Source organism: Belonocnema kinseyi, chromosome 7 (genome assembly GCF_010883055.1).
Source record: "Belonocnema kinseyi isolate 2016_QV_RU_SX_M_011 chromosome 7, B_treatae_v1, whole genome shotgun sequence".
Classification (NCBI taxonomy): Eukaryota; Metazoa; Arthropoda; class Insecta; order Hymenoptera; family Cynipidae; genus Belonocnema; species Belonocnema kinseyi.
Window position 1 is genome coordinate 91,485,963 of NC_046663.1, and position 17,665 is coordinate 91,503,627.

Below are 17,665 nucleotides of genomic sequence, written 5' to 3' on the forward strand. Positions count from 1 at the left end.
TTATATTTAATAAAAAATCAAGACTTACCAGTTAAAATACAGATTAGAAAATCACACAACTATTTCAATCAGTACATGTAAAAAAATCTTTCAATAATTGCAAACTAAAATCACTAAAACCACAAAGAAAACAAACTGCACCCAGTCTTTTGCGGTTGGATTTTGCGAATGAATTCAAATGAATTCCACTGTGCTAGACACTGCTAGTTCTGCGTTTCTATTCGACGCTATCGAAAATTAGCACCCCTCCCCCCTTCTTCACAAACGAATTTTTTTTACCGGCCATGGTAAATTTGCAAAGAATTTTGCGCAGTCGATAAGTGGAAACTTGCTCCGCTCGAGTGGGAAGCTTTCAAATTATAGGCATTACGTTTGTCCAAAAATGCATTGGAATTTTTTTTGTCGAATTTTTAAAAAACTCAACATTTCTTTTCATAATGGGTTATATATTACAAATAAATAATTTACTTTTTAAATGTCACCCCCATAAATCTATTTCAAAGAGTCCCAAAAGAACGCCATAAGTGAAAAATTGGGTTTCTCAAGTTTTTGACGTTAATTATGATTTTTTAAAATATAAATCGTTTATATAAATTATTTTAACAATTTATTATTGTTTTTAGCAATTTTCTCTTAGAATATAGTTAGAAAGTCGCATTTTTTCTAGAATTTTGCAACTTATTTTCTTTTTAGTTAAAGCGATGAAATAATCAATTAAATGTAATAGAAATAATTGTTAAAAAAATTTATTAATGTTTATAACTATTTTTTCTTAGATAATTGCTAGAAAGTTGCAGTTTTTCTGATTTTTTACGTTTGCTTCTTGATAATTCTTAAAATCCATCATTTAAAAAAAATGTCAGCCAATTTAAAATTAAAATCTTAAAATCTATAATATTCTGTAATTATTTATTTTTTCTAAATTTATGTTTGCTCCTTTTATGTTATATAGTTTTTTAATCAATATCTCTTCTTCTGACCAAGTTTAAAAATATTTCGTTAAAAACTGTAGTAATAAGTTTTTTATTTTGAACTGGCTACCATTTTTGTCAATATTCTGAATTTTTTAAATGATCAAATAGTTCCTAAAAAGAAACAGTTTGTTTTTACTAAGTTTCAACTGAAAAATGAGCTATTTTTAAATGTTGAATTGACCGTCATTTTGTATTTTTCAAAATTTTAGATTTTAAAAATAATCAAGGAATCTTGTAATCGAAACAGTTTGTTTTCCCGAAATTTAAAACTTACCTCGAAAACTGTGAGAAAAAAGTTTTATTTTCAGTTTTTTTAATAGGCGCCATTTGTTCAATAGTTTTAAATTTTAGATCTTGCATTCGCTTCAGGATAAATCACTAAAATTTTTCCACAATTTTTGGCTGCCATATTGTGATTCTCCAAAATTTTGAGTTCTTGACTATAAAGATATTTTGAGCATCACACAAAAATGTTGCCCCACTTTTTAATAGTAAGTTTCTTGACGAAAAAAGCTACTCTTTATTTTAAGACTAAAATTAAACAAACAAAAATGGTCAAAAAGTTACATTTATTTTTTACTTTCATTTTTTAAGGCCAAATACTTATTTTTTCAAAAAATGTTTATTATCAGTGACGAAGATGTGATAAACCCTATCAAAACTATAAAAAAAATATATATATATTAACATAAAAGAAAATTACCAATAGATATATTAAAAACAAAAACAAAACCGGCAACAATTTCAAGTCGAATATTAGAAAAATAAAAGTACAAATAGCTTTTTTACAGATTAAAATATATCCGATTATTTACCACAAAAAATGTTAAAAACCTCTTTTTTCAGACCGGTCAATATTGTCTCCTGTACCTTATTGGTAATAATAATAAAAAAGAGCGGAACTTACTGAAAGAAAATAAAAAATAAACATTTTACGACTAGAAAAACAAAAACAACTTTTCAATAACATGTTTCTATAGGATTTTAATAGTTGGCAATCTTCATTTTTTAAAGACACCATTTTAGCTTCAAGATGATTATCGAGGAACTTTAAACTGTAAAAATACATATTTTATATATTAATATTCGATAAAACATTCTTTCAGCAAAAATATACAATTTTCTCGAATGAAAAAATATACACTTACATGAAACGTTTGTCTTCTTTCAAAAGCTTATTCGTAAACTCTGAGAGGATTTCGAGGAAAAAAATATTCGGTACTGATTTTTCTTTAAGACCGCCAGGAAACTTCATTGCAAAATTTATTCCGCATTTATGTAGAGCTACGATCGCTTTCCGATTATCTGCTGCATCGACATCGAAAAATGAAGCAAACTCATTAGCTAGTTCCTAAATTAGATCAATTTAATGAAATTATTGCTTTGCAAAATCTTGCGAAATTCCGCAGGATTAATTACTCCTTCAATCTGGTGTAAATTCTCCTTGCAATCTTATGCAATCCCTAGTAATCCCACATTGAGAAGCTAATTAATCTTTCTTTAGAAAAAACTCGGTTCACTTTCTAACATTTTGTTATAGATTTTACAGAAAATTGTATATGATTTAAAGAAGATTCACAATGCTAATGTAAACCAAGACTCACTCAAAAAGATAAATTTTGAGCAAAAAAGAATTAATTTTTATCAGAATAGTTCAGATTTGCAACCTAATAGTTCAATTTTCAACCAAAGAAATCAATTTTCATCCAAAAAATAAATTAGTCATCAAGAAGATTAATATATTCTACCCAAAAAATATAAAGTTTCAACAAAATACACAAATTTTTAACCAAGAAACTGAATGTTTAACTAAAAAAGATCAATGTTAAACCAAACATGGAGTGGTTAAATTTTCAGTTAAAAAAAATGTATTTTCACAAAAAAGTAATTTCAACAAAATGGCTAACTTCTTAAGCGCAAAAATTCAATTGATGAATTTTGTACTGAAAAAGACAGATTTAAAACCAAACAGATGAATTTTCAACCAAGAAGGTTATCCAATGTTTATATATATATATATATAATTATTAAATTTCTATCCAAAGAAGACAAATTATCGACAAAAAATAGAATAGTTAAATTTTCAGATGAAAAAATTCATTTTCAAATGCAAAAACCAAATTTTCAACATAATAATACACTTTGTAAGTAAAAAATTAAATTTTAACTAAAACAATAAATCTTCAAACCAGAAAATGAATTTTGAACTCAATAGTTGAATTTTCAACCCAAAAGACTAATTTTCTACTGAAAAGTACAAATCTTCAACAAAATAGGTGAATTTTTAACAAAATTATTGAATTTTCAAACGAAAAGAGGAATTTTCAACCAAGCGGATTTAATTTCTATCAAAAAACATACATTTTTAACAAAAAATGGGATAGTTAAATTTTCAGCTAAAAAATTTAATTTTCAGCATCAACAAGGAAACAAAGGAATTTTAAATCAAAATAGTTAAATTTTTAAGCGAAGAAATTAAGTTCTAACTAAAATAATGAATTTTTAACCCAATAGTTGAATTTTTCAATTCGAAAGCTGGAATACATACCAAAAAAGATCAATTGTCAACAAAATAGATGAATTTTCAATAAAATAGCTCAATTGTCAAACAAACAATTAAAACAATTCAATTTCAATTTAGAAAAACTAATTAAAAAAAAACTATTTTTTAACCAAATAAATAATTTTTTCATAAAATTATCAATGTTTCAAGAAATTTTCCACCTCATAGTTTAAACGTTCCACCAAAGAAATGAACTTTTTAACCAAAAAGGTGAGTTAGGTACCAAGATGTCAACAAAATAGTTCAATTAAAAAAAAAGTGGTTTCCACTAAAATAAGGAATCCTTAACCAAAAAATTAATTTAAAAACAAGTAGTTTCATTTCACAATAGTTAGTTGAACTTTGGTTTTCTTGTGCAAATACCATTTTGACTGTTAATGAAAAATACATTTACTTAATTGAACCAATGTCAAATATACATTGCAATACTGTTGTTGCGTCTGCCTTGATAAAATAAGATGTTACATTATAGATCTTGATTTTTACTCATTTTCATCATGCACATAAATGTTACATTGTTCTTACTGTTAATCTTTAAAAATAAAATAATTTAATATACTTATGTGACAAATCGCAAAAATCTTTAAGAAGCTTCAAACATTTTATTTCGAAATATTCACAAATGCACGTTTTTTAAGACTTTTTAAAAATATTTTCAAGTTTTAAATTAATTTTGAGTCTATCTAAAATTATTGAGTGTCTCTTAAACTTGATCGAATTGTCTATATAACACTTTGTAATCTTGCTAAATGAACATTTATGAATTTTAAGAAATATTTTCATTCTCTTGAGACTTTTTAAAATTCTTAAAAAGCTTTTTTTTGAAGTCTTTAAAAATTTTGTATATCAAAATCCTACTATATCTTTGTTCCATTAATTATTATTGTTTATATTATTTAGATAATCTTAAATTTCTCATAAGCCTAAGGTTTGCAGACTTTTTATTTTAAACAGGAATTATAATTATAATAAAAATTAGAATTATAAACTATAAAAATATTAAAATATAATAAGCGGGAATATTGTATTATTTATTCCAATGCTATAAAATCTATAACAATCTATCAAAACCATGCAATCCTCCAATCTTTAAATTGAATGCACACCAAAAATCCGAGTAATTAAACCCCTCGCAAAATTCTAAAATTCATGGATATTTTTTCCACCTTGACTGCAGTAAATTCTTGGCTTTTCTTAACCAACTTGCCCTTTTCAGAAATAATTTCACTTTCAAACTTTACTTGTAAACTTCGTTGCATCGACAGAGCACATTTAATTTGGTCCATTTTCCAAGCTTTTTCCAGGGTACCTTTATTCATTTTTGCATATAAGTCATCGTAGTATTTAACATAATATTTAACAATCGCATCAATAAGCCTCGAGCAAACAATATCACACCTGCAAACATATTTTTTTATTATTCGATATTATCGGAGATCCGTAATTACTCAATTTTAGACGATGATGCAATTTTCGGGCACCTGGTGAATAATTCTCGACTAGTACACATATATTGCAAAGTTTCCGCTGCTGTATCCAGAAATTTATAAGAATCAGAATTCTCCACCACAATTTGAATCTTGTTTAACAAGGAATCCAAATTTTTTAATTTGCTGGAATTGTAGATGTCCAAGTCGAAATACTGTGGAATTGCAATCAAATCCTCCAGTTTATCAGACTCTGCACTATATTTATCGAGCAAGAAAGGTAAAGTTTGACTGAAATATTCACTTATTTCCTTTTTCTCTTTCTCAATTTTCTGAATTTCTGTTGCTGAAAAAACTTTACATGTAGATTCTCGACCTATAGGAGCTTTTCCTGAAAAAAGAAGACTTTCAATCTGAATTTCAATTTCATAACAAAATTTACGATCGTTTCTATTCTTTCGAACTGCAGGGTTTTCAACATTTATTCATTTAAAAATATGAAACGCTTCAAATCTGGTTTCTTTCCAAAATTAGGGAAATTCCATTTTGTTAAAAACTCTCACCAGTAGCAGTTTGTTTTATACTGCAAACCATCAAGTAAATGAGACAAGACTTTTCCTCTTCGGTTAAAGAATTTTCGTCAGGAATCATCTCCTCAAGAAGCAATAAATCCGTCATTGATTTCCAGTCTTTCATCATCAAGCTCGTATCTATCAGAGAATCCACTAAAAAAGCTCCATCTTTCCGAATATCGGTACAGAAAAAAGCTAAAATTTTAAAAGAATATAAATGCTCGTTTAAAAATTTTCCTGCCGCTCGAGCAAGTGCTTGATTAGATTCAAAGACGAGATCATAAATTGGGTTTCTATCGCTGCTTGTGAGTACATTTGGCTGATGCTTTGCAATTTTTAAAGCGAGCTCCACCGCCTCAACTGCTACAAGATTCTCATTAGACAGAGTCAGTACGACTATTTGTGTCTTAAATTTAGAAATAAATTTCTCCAAGTTTGGATTCAAATATTTTTCACGGTAAACAGCTTGTAGAGCTCGGAGGCACTTTATTCTAGTTTCTGCTTCTTTTTCTACCAAAGCCGATTCTGGAATATAATAATTATTTAATTAAAAATTGACCAATTTAATTAGTGGTGTAGACCTAAAAGAAAAAGTGGCCTGGCGGTGCTTTCCATGAATTACGTTACCAGTTTAAGTGGATGGATTCATATTTTAAATATTTTTTCTAATCACCCGGGTGAATCGGGGAAACCAGGAGAAAGCCGCAAAAAACTTGCACCTGGAGAACACCAGGATAAAGTCGGGAAAGAAATATTACACCGGGTGATTTCCCTTATTTCATCATTTGCGCATTTTCCAAATTTTGAAGGCTTCCAATTAGAAAGCATATAATCATCATCTTTCAGTAAAAAGAATATATCTGATCGTTTTGAATGTGACTTGCTACTACAGGATGTGATACTTTTTAATAATATATTTAAAGTCTTCAAGATTTCTATAATTTAATTCAAAATTATAGTTTTTAATGCGCAATTCTGAAACAGTTTAATCTTTAAGGCTTTGAAACTAAAGTTTTTTATTAAATTAATTTTATTAGGTTTCGAATTTTGAATTTAACAATGTTGAAGTTTCAAATTCAACTATTCAAAGTGTCAGAACAATTCCGTAATTGAATATTTTAAAATTTCACATCAAAATACTTGAAAGTCTCTCTGGGTTTGAATTTAATAATTTTAGATGTAAATATGAAATAATTTCTAATTGAAAAGCTTAAAATTGTACAATTTGAAAATTTATAATCAAATAAATCATTTTAAATTTAAAAAAATTTGATTGGGACATTTCAAGAATGAATAATAATTCTAAATAAAGTTTTGAAGTTAAAAAAAGTTTATTTGGGTTTAAAAAGAAAAAAGAAAAAATTAAACCATCTGAAATTACCAATTTCAGTACTGAAATTTCTTATTGGACGCTAAAGGTTTCATTTTTGCCTTTTACAGGTATCAATTTTACAATTAAAATTTAATTGGTTGAATTTTGGAAACTATAATTAGAAATTTAGAAATTATTAATGTTTTAGTCATTACATTTTTTCTTTTTAAATGAAGCTCGCATTCGTTTAAGTTTTAACTTTCCGGGGTATACATTTTTAATTTTCAATGTTTTCCATTTTAAATTACTGTTCATTTTTTAAGTTTTTTTAGAATTCAAAAGTTTATAATTTTTAATAATTTAATATTGAACGCTTCTATTAATAAATAATACATTTTAAATTATTTTGAATTTTAAATCACCCAATTTTCAAACTTTGAATCTTAGAATATTCCATTTTTAACGTTTAGATATTGTACTATTTTCGAAATTTTAATCTGAAGTTTAATTTTTAGCGCTTCGACTTAGAAATTATACAGTTTAATGATGAATTTTTAAATTGCATAGATGATTGAAAGTCAATGGATTTCTGGCAAAAAGGTTTTCTGATGATTATCGACTTCCGCAATTGGTCGTAGACGTAGATTTTTGGGTGATAGTTGATTTCTCTAATTGAAAAAGTTACTATTATATTTATCGTTCGGAATTCATCTCGTTAGGTTAAAATTCTTTTGTTTTGTTAAAAATTTAATTATTTTGTTTAAAATGCAACTATATTGTTAAAAAGTTATTTTTTACCAGTTATTCAACTAAATTGTTACAAATTCATTTTTTTAGTTGAAGGTTCATCTCTCTGGTTAAAAATTTAATTATTTTTATAAAAATTCGTTTCATGTTTAGATGAAAATAAATTTCGAAGACTGGCACAATTAAACTATCCCATTTTTGGTTATATATTTATCTTTTTCAGTTAACAATTTAACTATTTGGGTAGAAATGTATCTTTTTCAGTTGAAAGTTCAACTTTTTGTTTGAAAATTCATATTTCTTGGTACTAATTTAATCTTCTTGGTTTAAAATAAATCCTTTTTGGTTAAAATTGCAATTGCTTGGTTGAAATATCAAAATTGATATGCTACGTTGCGAATTCATCTTTTTTGGTTGAAAAATCGATAATTTGACTTAAAATTGACTACTCTGTAAAAACATTATTATTTCTTTAGGAATTTTTTATCACAGTTGAAAATACGACTATTTGCTTTTAAAGGAACTTTTATGATAAAAAATCAAATTTTTGGCTTAATAATTCAACAATGTATTAGAAAATTTAACTTTTTGGTTGAAAAAATCATATTTTTTGGTTAAAAATTAAACTTTTTTTGTAGATATTGAATAAGTTGGAAATTTGTATTTTTTTATATAACATTTATCTTCTTGGTCGAAAATTCATCTTCATGGTAGAAAATTTAACAATTTTGTTGAAAATTCTTTCCTTTTTTTTGTTCAAAGTGTTATTTTTTAATCAAAGTTTGTACGTGAAAATTTATCTATTCTATTTTTGGTCGAAACTTTATCCTGTATATGTTATAAGTTAAAAATTGAACTATTTGGAAGAAAAGTGTTATATATTGTTAAAAAGTCATCTATTGGAGTAGAAAATTATTCTTGTTTGTCAAGAGGTCCAATTTTTAGTTAAAAATTTAACTATCCTGTTAAACATTTATCTTTTTGGATTGAAAATGACCTTTTTCGTTAAAAATTCACCTTTTCCGATATAAAAGTCCGCTGTTTTCTAAGACATTAGACTTTTCAACTTAAAAACGTTACTCTTTTGTTGAAAATTAACTTTTTTGATAAAAATTCCACTTTCTTGTGACAAAAACTTGCCTTTTTGTCTTGAAATTCAAATATTTAAATGAATTTAAATCTTTTTTGTTTAGAAATTCGACCAATTGATTGAAAATTCATTTTTGTATGCTAAAAATTCAACTATTTAGTTAGAAATTCAGCTATTATGATAAAAACCTATTTTTTTGCTGTCGAAAATTTAACTATTTTGTTAAAGTAATTTTTGGTCGAAAATTTAACTATGTTCTTTTGTTGTTTGCAAAGTAACTTTTTTGTTGAAAATTCAACTGTTTTCGAAAAAATTCTTATTCTTGTATTGAAAATTCATATCTTTTGGGTACATATATATATTTTTTTAGTTAAAATTAAACTATTTTGTTGAAAATGCCCCGCCAGACCTCGACTGCAACACTGGATTCAATTACAAATTGGAAAATTGTTACATTTTCAGGATTGCTGTTTTAAATTAAGAAAAAAGTTCCCAGTTATTTCCCTGTCCAAAAAAATGTTTCACGATCTTTAAAATCAAAAAATTCCAACTCTTGCAGTTGAAAATGTTCTCATTTGAAGTAATCGAAACTGAACTTTAAATTAAAACACTTAAAGTGAAACTCATTTGAATTTTAAACTTCTAATATTGAAGTTTGACACATTTTTTAGTCAAAAGATCAAGAATTTACAAGTGCAAAATAAAATCTTTCAAAACTTTTCTATTGAATAATTAAAAATTAAATGCTGTTAAACTACAAAATTTCAAATTCTATACTTTTCAAAATTAAGCAGTTTAAAGATTTCTGGCTAAGAAGTATAAATCTATGTCATCATTTTCAATACTCTAATTTCAAGTTGAAAAAATAAAACAATTTAAATTTCGTTTAAAAATTAACACTTTTTAAATTAAAAATTGAATCATTTTCAGTGCATTTCATTTTAAATGAATAATTATTTAATTTGTATGTATACATTTAAATCCAACACTTTTGCTTTAAATTAACAATTTTATACTGAAACAATATATGAATAGGATTTTAAATTTAATGAATAATTTGAAGTTATTTTTAAATCGAAATAAGCTTTCAATCGGTCGTTTACATTTGTTTGACGACTAACTCATTAGAATTGAAACAGTTTAATTTTTAACGTTCAAAATTAAAATATATTAATTGTTTAGTTTTCAATCAATTCTGAATTGTCCTGTAAAATTAATTATTGCTAAATATTTCTTCCTCAAAGTACAGTTTATTTTTTAAATCACGAATTAATTTATATTTATAGTTGATTAACTTGAAACATTTTGCATAAAAAAATGTCAATTTCAGACACTTTTAGTTATTAATTGTTTAACAAGGAGATGGTCAGAGTGTGGATTTTTTTCTCATAAATTCCTTATCTGAGTCAATTTGACTATTAACAATTTGACAATGGCAAGCTGTTTACGAAAAAATAGATCAAAACATTTTTTGGAATAAAATCTTTATTAAATTATGTAAATATAACATTTTTTGCTCTTATTTTTAATACTAAATTCGTTTTTTTCTTCTTCAATTTTCAAAATTGGAAAATTTAATTGTAAAAAATTCCATTTACAATTTTTTAAAAGTTGAACGTTCAAGAAAGAAGCACATTTTTTATTAAAACAAAGTGCAAAAAATATTGTACTTACATAATTTTACATGATAATTTAATGAAAATTGCAATAAATAAAGATTTTTGTTGTTGAAAAGTCTAATTTTTGGTGAACGAGTCGCCACTGGCAAATAATATTTTGACAAATTAATAATAAATATTTAATGAAATCTTAGTAGGTAATTTATAAGATTTAAAAAAATCCCATCTCTTATCATCTAGTAAGTTTTTAAAACTAAATTTTTTAATTCTTAAAATTGAAAATGTACACTTTAAAATGCAGACCTAAAATAAAAAATATTTCAAGTAAAATAAAATACAATTCAAATTGCATTATATCATGTAATTTAATAGATTTTTCATATAAAAAATTTGTAAAATTCAATCACAAAAAATAAATTCACTGTTATTTCCTGGTATCCCGGCCCAGCAGCCACCCTGATTTTACAATTAACTAACCCAAGATTCTTAAACAAATGTTATACAATCAAGTCCTAAATATTAAACAATTATAAATAATTAAAGATATCAAACGCAAATTTTTCCAAATGATAATAATTTTTACGTCATATTTCCCGGTCCAGAATTATGGTAAATATACAAAAAAAAAATTTACCGATGAATTTCAGGTATTTATCGTCGAGTACGAACTGGTGGATTTTTTCGATCCAAATTAATATTTCTTCCAAACACAAGGCTCGAATTTCTGAAAGTGTGTCATCGAACCTCTGTAAATAAATCATTTTGAACATTCTGAAGAGCATATTCTCTATTTTTTCAAGGTACTCGTCCTGGTTCACATCTAAACTTGAAGCAATATCCACCAAAGCTGACATGATTTTCACAGCTAAAATAAGCAGGAACAAAAAACAATATGTTTCAGAGAATTTTAATATCGTTTTGATATTAATTTGATTGGTATTGGAAAAACACTAAAGAAATACCTGCGAGAGTCGATGTGTGTCTAAAAGCATTTTCTTCAGATTCGGAGAGAGCAATTAAAAAGAGAATCAGATTGTCCAAAAGATAATTGTCGTCAATTATAAAATTCTTATTGCATTGTCGAATCAAAACTTGTAAAAAATTACAGAAATTTGCCCTAAACTCTTTCCACTCTTGACCAGTCATTATTATTGGATATTTTCCGGTTTGCTACAAAAATAAGATATTTGAACGCGAATCGTAAAGATTTCAAGACAAGTGTGGTTTTGAACGTAAGCGTCAAGGATTATTCTAAAGCCAGTCAGAGGGCCTGCTTTTTCAGGACATTTCCTGATTTTTCTTTGTTATGTCCTGATCTTTCATGACCAAAATTGTAAACTCGTGATTTTTATTACATGGACCTAAATTTTACCCAGAATTTCTAGGGATGCAGTCTCATTGTGACTGTAATTCAATTCAATTTCAAAAACTTGACGTGCAGTTTCTAACGGGAATTTATAAAATTAGGGAATGAGCAAAAAGCATACAATTTTATTAGGTATTTTGTTCAAAATTCAACAATTTTGTTAAAAACAAAAAAGTTAATCTTTTTGGTTAAAAATTGTACTGTTTTGTTGAAATTTTTTTTTTTTTTTTTCGGTTGAAAATTCCACTATTCGGTCGAATATTAACTTTTTTGATAGAAAACCCATACATATTTTGGAGTTGAAAATTCATTTTTTATGATTAAAAGTGACCTTTTTTAGTTGAAAATACATGCATTTTGTAGAAAACTCGTCTTTTTGGGACGAAAAATTCCACATTTCGCATGACATTTTTTTTTATTGATTGACAAATCTTTCTTGGTTTAAAATTCGTCTGTTTGGTTTCAAAGTTCATCTGTTATCGTATTAGTTTCATCATTTCTGTATTGGTTGGAAACTTAATCTTTCAACTGTTTTTGGTTTTAAATTAATTTTTTTTAAATATGCTACTTATTTAAACAAAATTTTTTTGGTTGATAATTTCTCATTTTAATTCAAAAACCTTCGTTTTTGTCGAAAATTGAACCATTTTGTTGGACATTTTTTCTTAATTGATTGAAAATCTCCTTTCTAACTAAAAATTGAACTATCCAATTTTTTATTAAAAATTTATCTTTTTTAGTTCGAAATTCGTGTATTTTGTTGAAAATTAATTTCTTTAGTCATAAATTTAATTATTTTGATAAAAACTTATTCATGAATGGCTAGAAATAACATTTTTCAACTAAAAATTTAACGAATCCATTTTTTGTTTAAAATTTATCTTTTGCTCCATAATTTATTTCATTGGTTGAAAATTTCACTATTTTATTGAAAATTCGTTTTTCATGGTTAAAAATTAACTTTTAACTGTATATAAAATTATTTCATTTTGGGTAGAAAATTCCTTTTTAATGGGTTGAAAATTGCTTTTTAATTGATTGAAAAGTCACTTTTTAAATAAAAATGTATCTACTTCATTTTTGGATGAAAATTTACTTCTTTTGATTTTTCTCTGAAAATGCATGTATTTTGTTGTATTTTGCATGTATTTTGTCTATTTGGACAGAAAAGTTAATCTTTGTTTGAAAATTCATCTTTCCAGCTATGTGGTTAAAAATTAATTTTTTTTAGTAGAAAATTCAAATATTTGGTGGAAAATTCATTCATTTGATTAAAAACTCGTATTTTGCGGTTGAAAATTAATCTTTTTGGTAAAAAATTTATCCTTTTGGTTCGCAATTCATTTCTTGGATTGAAAATTTGACTATTTTAATGTAAGTTCGTTTGTCTAATTAAAAATTAATTTTTTAGTTGCAAATTTAATTAATCCATTTATTGCTGATTACTGGTCAAATAATTTTCTAGAGAAACCAGAAAATTAATGTTCCAGTAATCAGCAATATCTAACATAAGAAATTAATTATTTAACTTGGTCGACAAAATAACAATTATTAAGTTCCTTATTTTAGATGAAAATTCATTTCTTTAGTTAAAGATTCCATTTTTTCAGAAAATTCATCTTCATGTCATGAACATTTCACATTTTGAATGCAATTTTTTTTCTTCATTGACTGAAAAACCGTTCTTGGTTGAAAAATTCATCTTTTTGGTCTAAACAAATAATTAATCTGTTGCAGAACTTTAATCATTTTTGGCTAAAAATGCAACTGCTTGGTTGAAAACTTCTTTTTTGAACAAAGACTTTCAACTGTTTCGTTGAAAATTCATCTTATTTGGTTGAATTCGGCTGTTTTTAGTTTTTAATTAAAATCTTTTTTTGGTTTAAATATCAACTATTACATTTTTCGTTGAAAATTCAACTACTATTGATCATTGTTGGTTGAAAATGTATCTTTTTAATTGAAAAATCATATATTATGTCGAAAATTAATTCATTTGGTTAAAAATTTAACGGCTCGTTTGAAAATTCGTTTTTGGTTGTTAAAAATTAATTTATTAACTGAAAATAAATCTATTTTATTTTGGGGGAATTTCAAAATTGGTATTTTCAGGGTGGCCGTTTTAATTTCATAAAAATATTTCCGGTAATTTCCCGGTACGCAAATATTTTTCACGGTCAATGAGACTAAAAAACTAGAAATCTAAAGCTAAAAATTTGTTAATTTAAATAAATAAAGACGACATGCTGTTTTATATTTACTCAATTAATTTTTCAAAATAAAGTAATTTTAAATTTTGCTATGAAGACTAAGAAAATGTTTTTTATTCTTTTGAAGCCTTTCATAATTCTTAAAAAGCTTCTAATTTTTTTGTTTGAGATCTGCAAAAATCTATGTTTTGTTTTAAATTAGGCCGTGGACTATTTACCCCAAAATTTCGGTATGAATAGCCAAATTTTGTCGGTATACCTAGACACTTCGTTTCAATTATTTGAAACTTTTTCAAATTATTAATTAATTTAGAATCTTCTCAGACCTTCTAAATATCTGTTCAATTTAATCGATTTTTTTTTCTAGGAACTAAAAATGTTCAAAATTTATTATAAATGAAAATTTAACAATTTTACTAGTAAATTAAATTTTTTCAAATAGAAAAATTGAAATTGTAACATTTAAAGTTTAGTTTTTTGTTCTGTTTTAAATATTTAATTTACAATTCCTGATTTTACACGGACAACAAAATATTTCTAGAAAGCAGGCAATTATTATTTTTAACGTGAAAATTTCAAATTTTAGACTAAAAGTATATTTTAAATTTAATAAAAGCCTTTAATAATAAATATATTATTTTAAGGTTATTTTTAAATTGAAAATCGTTTATAAAGTTTAAATAGAGAGTCTGAATTTTTTTAATTACTAACACGTTCCAATTGAAACAGTTTAATTGTTAATGTTAAAATCTGGAAATTCTTAAATTTGGACTCATTCTGAATCGTCTAGTAAAATAATTTATTATTCACTTGTCAATCCTTAGTTTACAGTTCAATGATAAAAATCGATATAATTAATATTCACATTTGATCAACTAAAAAAGATTTTAATCCAAAATTGTAGATTTCAAACGCTACTAAATTTTAAATTTTTCAAAACTGCATTTTAAAACTCTAAATGAAAAATATATGCTTAAAAATTAAAATCCAAAATTTGTAAGTGAAAGATTTTCGACTTACGCATTGTAAACTGAATATCATAATTAAAAAAGATAAAAATTGTAAACTGATTATTTTTAAAAAAACTCTTAAAATCAAACTTGGGACTGATTTTTTTTTCTAAAAATTTGTAAAATTCCCTGTCAAAAAATAAATTCACTATCATTTCCCGGTTTTCCGGTCCAGCGGCCGCCCTGTATTTTGTAGAATGAGATGTGGAATAATGTCCTGATTTTCCAATCAAACCACCTGGTCGCCTAGTTATTCATCATCAATTAATAAACGTTTACGGCCAGGAAAATACATTCGAACTCGATGATTTCTAGTAACGTGAATCTTTCGTTAAGTCTTTGTTACGATTTTGGACTTTTGTTTTAAAAAATTAAGTATTACTATATGTAAATATACCCAATCGAGTTCCTTGGCTAACTTATGAATCATCTCTCTTGTTTGTAATTCAAAAATTATACGACCTTTGCAACCACTCGAATTTATAAAAAGCTGAATTAATGTTAGGTAGGCGTCTTTTTTGTGAAGTTTGTACGTCTGGATCCACTCATTAACGATGTCCTGATTGAAAAGTAGAATTACAATTTACTCGAAGAGAAACTTTCCAAATTACAATTTATTTATTCATTATTTGTAGAGGCCTTACATCCAGCAGAGAACAATTGCTTTTTATACGATGGTACATGTTAGATTCATCGTAACAATATAGGGATTCAGATAGTCCTTCGGCCGTCATTTTGTGTATTTTTGTTAACTTTTTGGTTCTTTCTCGCAGCTAATGTGGCAACATAACCTAATTTGGATAGAATTGGCGGCAAATTTGAAATTTTTATCAGGATTCATAAAAATTAAATTAAAAACTCTTTTTATAAGAACTGTTTATTATTTGATTATTAATTTCTTATATTGCTCTATGATTTGAAATTTTCCGCCTGAAACTTGCAATATTTTTATTAGACTTTTCAAAAGGCGTGTTTAGACGTAAAATTCAAATTTTTTTTATGTACATTAAAAAAAGTTTAATGTAATTTTCACGCAACAATAATAGAACATAATTATACTAATCCTAGAGATTAAGGATATAAATTTTCAACTCCGGTAGTAAAGTATTTTATTATAAATGTACACTCACCAATCGAAAACTGATAAATTTGACGAAAGGGCCGAAAGGGAAATGAAGAATAGATCGACTATTTCAAATATGATAATGCAAACAAAAAATAGTTTGCTTTTTCTAGTGTCCCTTAAAAATCCTATATTATTTACATATTGTGATTCTTTTTATATTGAATCAAGATAAACACTGGAACACGGATTTTCGTAAACTGGATTTGTGCGTTCCTATAATTCCTTTCTTCAGCAATTAGACGATGAGGCCCGAAACCGTGCACAAATCCAGGTTTCAGTGTATATTAATCTAAATATAAATAACAAAACGCCACAAGAAATAAAAATTACGATAAAATGATCGAATTTTGATTAAACAGGAGACAAAAATAAAATAATCTGCAGATTTATATAATTCTTAAATATTTTATTACAGAACGTCTGGTAAAAACTTGATGATATGCACTGCAAATACCTTTTTGTACATACCATTTGTATATTTGGTAATATACTTTCATAATTTTATAACGTATAGTTTATCAACTTAATTTACAGTAAACAAGGGAACCTGCATAAAAATGTATGCATCATCCTGCTTAATTTCAATATTAATTAATCTCAGCACTTTAACTATAAATAATACGATGAAGCTATTTACGAAAATGACAAAACTTTTTACTATTTAGATTAATCTCAATTTAATGTCGTGAAATAATTTAATTATTTAATAGAAACAGGTAATAAAATCTGTATAATTTCTTGAAACTTGTATATGCATTTGAAAGGGATTACATACATGTATTGTAATAAAAAAGGAGTCGAAAAAAATAAAAAGAATGAAAATGACCCGGTTGCACACTTGGGAGGTGAAGATTAATCTTCATTACTACGTTACTATAACTCGGGAATAAGAAATGGAAGAATCGGGTGATTTTTCAAACTTATATAACTTAATCTTAGATCACATATGAAACGAGACTTGCGCAACCGGGAATTGTTTCTTAATTGTAACGCGAAAACAAAACCTGAATGCTTCTTCTTTGATTTAGTCAGTCTCTTGTTCGAATAGAATGTCACAAAACACAATCTCTCTGCTTAATCGGAATCCGATTCCTGGAAAAAATAATTGAGATATTCCTGGGTTAAAAATAATTTAAACAAATTAAAATGTAAAAATATCATTCATAATATGAAAATAATTATACAATTTTCTTGAGAAGTTTTTGAACATTTAATAAAATGGTAAAATAAATTGTAGAAAACACTTGCAAAACTTTTCATTTTTGTTTCAATTTTCAGTCTTTTATAAACAAATCTAATGAGACAATTCTAAACTACAAAATTGTAATTTTTTATTAATAAATTTGAATAAATAGTCACATGGTGGAATATAAAAATAATTTTAATAAACATCAGAAATTCTCAAAAAGTGTATTTAAAATACACTTTTTGTGTATTTATTTATTAAAAAAGAATTATAAATTTAAAAACCCAAGCGAGATTAATATGTGGGCCTTAAAAAATTGTCAAAATTTGTACGAAAGTCGATACTATTGGAAATGGCGGTAAACCATTTCGCCACTTGGTGCTGCAAATCAGAATTGAAGAGTAGACTTTTAAAGATGTATTTTAATTTTGTCACATATTACATAACGTTATTTACGAACTTT

The 17,665-nt window shown here is 25.7% G+C and overlaps 2 protein-coding genes across 5 annotated transcripts in view; both read right to left on the bottom strand.

Annotated features, from left to right (window-relative positions):
• Positions 1–1,645: 1,645 nt before the first annotated feature.
• LOC117176872 (cohesin subunit SA-2-like) lies at positions 1,646–15,628 on the bottom strand. Of its 3 annotated transcripts, XM_033367221.1 has the most exons (9): positions 15,535–15,628; positions 15,288–15,449; positions 11,267–11,474; positions 10,939–11,169; positions 5,528–6,061; positions 5,019–5,355; positions 4,704–4,935; positions 2,123–2,325; positions 1,646–2,029 (listed from the first exon to the last, which is right to left on the bottom strand). In XM_033367221.1, the coding sequence occupies exons 1-9, from the start codon at positions 15,622–15,624 to the stop codon at positions 1,846–1,848; spliced, it is 2,181 nt and encodes a 726-aa protein (XP_033223112.1). In that variant the 5' UTR covers positions 15,625–15,628; the 3' UTR covers positions 1,646–1,845. The 3 variants fall into 3 exon arrangements, with proteins under 3 accessions (XP_033223112.1, XP_033223115.1, XP_033223113.1); XM_033367224.1 differs by lacking the exon at positions 1,646–2,029 and having other exon boundaries at positions 2,151–2,279; XM_033367222.1 differs by lacking the exon at positions 1,646–2,029 and having other exon boundaries at positions 2,151–2,282.
• A 773-nt stretch (positions 15,629–16,401) lies between these two features.
• Positions 16,402–17,665, bottom strand: part of LOC117175934 (cohesin subunit SA-1) — a 30,171-nt gene continuing 28,907 nt past the window's right edge. For both annotated transcript variants that reach the window (XM_033365786.1, XM_033365787.1), the window contains one exon: positions 16,402–17,108. In XM_033365786.1, coding sequence (XP_033221677.1) covers positions 17,091–17,108 — 18 coding nt within the window. In that variant the 3' untranslated portion in view covers positions 16,402–17,090. The remainder of the gene's footprint in view (positions 17,109–17,665) is intronic.

What these genes read in the sequence shown, in the direction of transcription:
- LOC117176872 (XM_033367221.1), bottom strand. Translation starts at nt 15,624, where the DNA reads ATGACGGCCGAAGGACTATCTGAATCCCTATATTGTTACGATGAATCT. An exon ending in TAAATACCTGAAATTCATCG is followed by an intron (nt 6,062 to 10,938) that starts GTAAATTTTTTT and finishes ATTATATTCCAG; the next exon opens with AATCGGCTTTGGTAGAAAAA. An exon ending in TATAAAACAAACTGCTACTG is followed by an intron (nt 5,356 to 5,527) that starts GTGAGAGTTTTT and finishes TTCTTTTTTCAG; the next exon opens with GAAAAGCTCCTATAGGTCGA.